The following is a 5,334-nucleotide window of genomic DNA, read 5'->3' as shown; positions in this document are numbered from 1 at the left end:
AAAAAGGTTTCTACTCCAGCAAGAAAAATGCTACTGCTAATGCAAGCACAAGTTAACTGCTACTGCTAATGCAAGTTAAAGTTATACTCCTACATGAGTACACTTTACTGAAAAGAAGAGAGGAAGGGAGGACACTGCTGCAAAAGCACAAGTTACTGCTACTCTAGTTTTAAGCAAGCATCACTAGAGTACTCCAAATTATCAATTCAAGCTACTGCAGTGCAAGCTAGTGCTATACTCCTACTCCCTTTTGTCAGAAATCTACATCTAAGAAACAAATCTAAACATTTCAGATTTGGAGTAGTACAAAAATATGGATTAATTTCCTTTACATTTCACTTTTCACAGCTCCTCCAATATGGATTTTGTTGGCAGGTCACACAGGAAGCATAGTTCAACTAATGTTCACAGGAAGAACAAAATCCTCTGCACCACCGCAGATAAGTACACCAACATCTGCAGCTAAGAAGAACATCTGCAGCTAAGTACAACAATATTTACACGGCCGCCTCCTCATCCAGCGCACTCATTAACCCCTGTGAGTGGCCAGGCCATGGAGAGAGATTCCTTACCTTGAGGTTCAGCTCGTGAGTAGGCGCTCCACCGTCGCCCCGCCGCTGCAGCTCCGTTGCTCCGCCGCCGCGACGCTGCTCCACATCCAGCGCGACTTCGTCACCGGCGTCGGGGCACGCGGATCCATCATCGACGCGTGCGGATCCAGCGCTAGCGCACACGAACCCAGTGCCTCCGCCGCCCAGAAGCTCGTCGCCGGTGCTAAAAAGGTAGTCTTTTGACCTCGGCGTGTTGGATTTCTGGCGCCCGCCGTGGGAGAAAACGGGGTCACGCCGTGGGAGGAAGCTAGCGACGACAGGGGGGAAAGGAGAGTTCGGCGTTCTTGGGAGGAAAGGAGAGACCGGCGACGGGAGCAGAGGAGAGGCGGGCGAGAGGAGGGGATCTGGGAGTGGCGGGCGTGAGGAGGCAGACGAGTGGAGTGGAGCGAGTGGAACGAGACAGGGAGCGAGTGGAGCGGTGGGAGGGCATTTTGGGAAAGTAGAAAAATCTCGTAAGTGAAAAATTTTGTACGTGGATCGCTCCAGCGACTTACATTTCGGAACAGAGGGAGTATATACCATCGAGATTGGGGTGCAAGTTCCCAGAGAATTTACCAGCTGAGGAGGACGCCGAGTCGTCCAAGTACCTTCTCCTTTTAGCATGCAATGCATGCATGCATCCAGCAGCAGCCGACGACGAGCAAACCAAATCGACCACGTACAAGGTGAATAGTGTTACCGCCTTCGTGCTCGCTCGATCATGTGACCACGTACGTACATGCCGGCTCCGTGGTCATGTCTCCTGGCCACGTCATGTTACTGATGATAAGATTATAAGAATTATGAATAATCAGTCGCCTTGATTGAGCAGGTCGATCCAAGGGGGTGCCTTTTATTTTAAGGGCCAGATCGGTGGTTGGGAATGGGTAGTGCATTGTATTGGCGCGCGATCGAGGTCACTCACACAGTCACTCGGCGAGTCGTAGAGCTAGAGCAGTGGTTAGAGAGGGGAGGAGGAGGAAGGTGCAGCCAAGTGCCTAGGCCATGGCCGACGCGAGCAAGCGCATCGACCTCGCCGTGCCGCTGCTCTCCGTGCGACGCCACGGCGGGTTGGGCGGCACGTTGCGGTACGGCGAACGCTGTGACGATGCCACGCCCGGAGGCGTGCCGTTCGGGTGGGAGCGCCGGCCCGGCCACCCCAAGGGCGTAGGCACGACCCAGAGCGCGCCACCGCTGCCCGGGCCGGACCAGGAGGCCGCGGTGCGGTTCTCGGACGCGCTCTCCCGGCCCGACAGCTGCTACACGGTGAACTGCAGCGACGCGGCCGGCGCGACGGTGTCGGCTTCGGCGTCGGCAGCCCCGAGCCCCCGCGGCAGCGTCATGATGGACCGCTTCTTGCTGGCGGCCAAGGAGCAGTGCGTCTTCCGGAAGGCCGCTGCCGCTGCTGCCAAGACGCGTGCCAGCCACAGGTTGCCGGAGCGCCTCCCTGTCCAGCACCTGCCGGCCAGCCACGTGCAGCGTAACCATGTGAAGGCCGCCACGGACGGCAACGGGGAGGACGACGAATGGGAGGCGCACAGCACGTCGGGCTTCGCGTCCAAGAGGAAGTGCGGGCTGCTCCCCACGCGGTGCGCCAAGAGCGCCCTGCTGCTCCTCAACCCAGCGCGGTCCACGATTAGGCGCCGCCGCGGCGCGCGGCGCTTCCTGTCCGTCTGCCGCAGCAGCCGGCGCGAGACGAACCCGCTCCTGCCGCGGATCGGACAGCACCCTGATCACGACGCTGTCACGGTCACGGTGAGCAGCAGCGTGCTTCACGTTCTCTAGCCATACATGCATTCCGAGAAATGCACGTCGTGACTCTGGTTGTGCTCTGTCTGCAGCAAAGCTGGGAGGAGGCGTACATCAGCTCGCTGCGGCGATCGGACCGAGGCGCCGTCCGTCCCAAGGCCACCCATCTCGGCTTGCTCCTGGTCCTCGACAGGGCCGACGGCGGCGCGGCCTCGCCGCTGCCGCCTCCCAATCCCAAGTGCGGCAGGCCGCCGACGGCGAAGGCGAACGTCGGCGGGAAGACACCCCGCAGGCTCAACGCCGTCGGCCAGGGCTTCCCGCCGCCGCTACCTCCCTCGCAGGGGAGGACCGTGGCTCGCCGTGAGAACATGGTGCTCGCACTGCCGTCGCCCAAGACCCCGTCGGAGTCGTGGCTGTCGCGGACGCTGCCGTCCGTGTCCCACAGGCCACCGGCCACTTCGTTCCTGGGGCTCCACGTGCAGCAGCTCAGGAATCAGCGCGCTCCGTCTCGCTGGTGCTCCAGCGATCAGGCCAAGGTTGTCGATCATGGCGGCAGGCCACGGCAGATACGAATATATGATCCACACAAGTGGTGATACTCCTTGCTAGTGTAGTTGCATCCATTTGGTTATGATCTGGTTATGCGTTGCTCCGCAGCTCACTCTCTAGTAAAGTAATATGCTCATCCTGCTGCTCAGTTGCATCCATTTTGTTCCATGGCGGTGAATTGCGGGTGTTCTCCATTGGCGCCATCGTTGATCGTTTGCAGCTCCAGAAGTGCGCCTAGTTCAGTGTATAGGTCTGCAGATGTAATACTGCATTTCTCAGTCGATACTTTTTTACCTCGGCTTAGGTACATCAAGTCACGATGACCACAAAAGGGTTACATTGCCCGTAAAGCGGCATTGGAGGAAGGTAATCATAATGACATGTAGTACAAGGGTTGCATGGTTCATTATGATTTATCAATGCAGATTTGCAGACCGAAACCATGTCTAGATTCTGTCTATTTATCTACCTTGAGGAGTAAAACGGCACTGGAGGAAGGTGCACCACACTCGCCCAAAGAAATGGAGTGCCATTTACAAACAACATTCACCAGCATAGAGTCAAATCCACATCCATCATCAGAGGAGAAAGGAGACAGCAGAGATTGCAAGTACATAGTACATACTCCCTCCGTTCTACAATGTAGTGCGTCCGTGCTTCCCGAGATCCAAATTTGACCGTAAATTTAACTACCGAGACCGATTGTGGCCGGAGCAAAAATTATGCCACTGAATTCATATTGAAGAGTAAAACGGCACTGGAGGAAGGTGCCCCACACTCGCCCAAATAAATGGAGTTCCATTTACAATGAACATTCACCACCATAGAGTCAAATCCACATCCATCATAAGAGGAGAAAGGGGACAGCAGAGATTGCAAGTACATCGTACATACGATGTATCTAGGGCTGGACCAAAAGCTCGTAGCTCGCGAGCTTGATGAGTGCTCGATACTTTAGCTCGTTAAGTTCGGAGCTCGCTTCTTAATGAACTGAGCCAATCATTGATTTCAGCTCATTAAGCTTAACGAGCTTAACGAACGAGCTAACGAGTTTCATGAGTAGCTCGTTAAGCTTGTTAGTAACAACATAACACATATTTTCATCTTACGTGTCAAACTTTTTGTAGCACCTCAGCCCATCAATTCAACCTAATCGACATATGGGCAATAAACTAGTGCATTTCTTTTTGTAGTCACCATATTTCATCTTGCTAACCACACCTACACATTCATCATGTATATCATAACACATTATAATCTGTTAACGAGCGCTCACGAGCTTAATGAGCTTCAAACGAGCCGAGCCGAGCAGGGTTTTCTGCTCGTTAATCTTAACGAGCTTAACGAGCCGAGCCTTAACGAGTACGAGCTTAATGAGCCGAGCTGCTCGTTAGTCCACCCCTAGATGTATCACCCCTTTCTCCCGAATTAACAGAGCATAAGAGTTCAGGATGCTCATCAACCACCCTGCTCACAAGTACACACGATAACATCAACTGTCACACGATAAAATCATGACGCGGATCTCCTAGCACTTTCTTCAATACATGATGTAACCAAAGGACATGACTATGCATATGCACAGAATAGTACATACTGATGAATTCACTACTCCCTCCTATCCAAATTAATTGACGCAACATTACTACAACTTTATATCAAACTGAGAGATGGGATATTCATTAATTCACTTTGCATCCCATTGAAACAGTAATAAGATTGTTTGGAAGAACACGTCAACAATGAAAACGAGGTTAACATGAATGAGCATGATGCCTGATTCCAATGCTTGATGATCACATCATTCTGCTAGTGACCTCAACTGAAACTTGATAAATAAAAAGGTCTACTTTGTAATCCAGTAGTTATGGATAATCCACCAACCAGGTAACAAAACTGAAGTTATAGAATGTTTAGACCTCACCTCAGCTTTCGAACACCTGAATCACTTCATGGGTATAGATCATCAGAGTCATAAGAGATGGTATATTTGGTGTGTGCCATTGTCTGAATATTCGAGCAGCCAATAGAAACTTCCCTTTATCCATTACGGCTGTCAAAAGACTTATGCGATGGTTGTGAGGTGTCTTGTGGGTCCAATGATCATGGCCGCCGCCTCTCTGGTTTTTGGGATTCGTGGGGTTCTTCTGCACATCCCCATTGTTCAAGTACGTACACCCCAATTTAGAGACTTCTTTGCACATCGCTATTGTTCTACACATAGCAAGTACAACTGAAGAAAATCAGATCAAGAGTTGAGTAACGTGATGAATTCGCATTGCAGGCTGCTCTTCCGCAAGGGGTCATACCTTTCGTCTTTGCCAAAGAGTACAATGTGTATCCTAACATTCTCAGCACAATGTATGATCTCTTAACATACCTCTAGCTTTCTTGGTGTACCACTATTACCAATATTAGCCAAGAAAAGTTCTCAAAAACCATATCA

At 52.0% G+C, this 5,334-nt stretch overlaps 1 protein-coding gene across 1 annotated transcript; it reads left to right on the top strand.

Annotated features, from left to right (window-relative positions):
- Window positions 1–1,501: 1,501 nt before the first annotated feature.
- Window positions 1,502–3,036, top strand: LOC123096065 (uncharacterized). The gene is made up of 2 exons (XM_044517663.1): window positions 1,502–2,345; window positions 2,432–3,036. Exons 1-2 carry the CDS (start codon window positions 1,596–1,598, stop codon window positions 2,933–2,935), a joined length of 1,254 nt encoding a protein of 417 aa, XP_044373598.1. The 5' UTR covers window positions 1,502–1,595; the 3' UTR covers window positions 2,936–3,036.
- The last annotated feature ends 2,298 nt before the right edge of the window (window positions 3,037–5,334 follow it).

Source organism: Triticum aestivum, chromosome 1B (assembly GCF_018294505.1).
Source record: "Triticum aestivum cultivar Chinese Spring chromosome 1B, IWGSC CS RefSeq v2.1, whole genome shotgun sequence".
Classification (NCBI taxonomy): domain Eukaryota; kingdom Viridiplantae; phylum Streptophyta; class Magnoliopsida; order Poales; family Poaceae; genus Triticum; species Triticum aestivum.
This window is presented reverse-complemented; position numbering and strand designations above follow the sequence as displayed.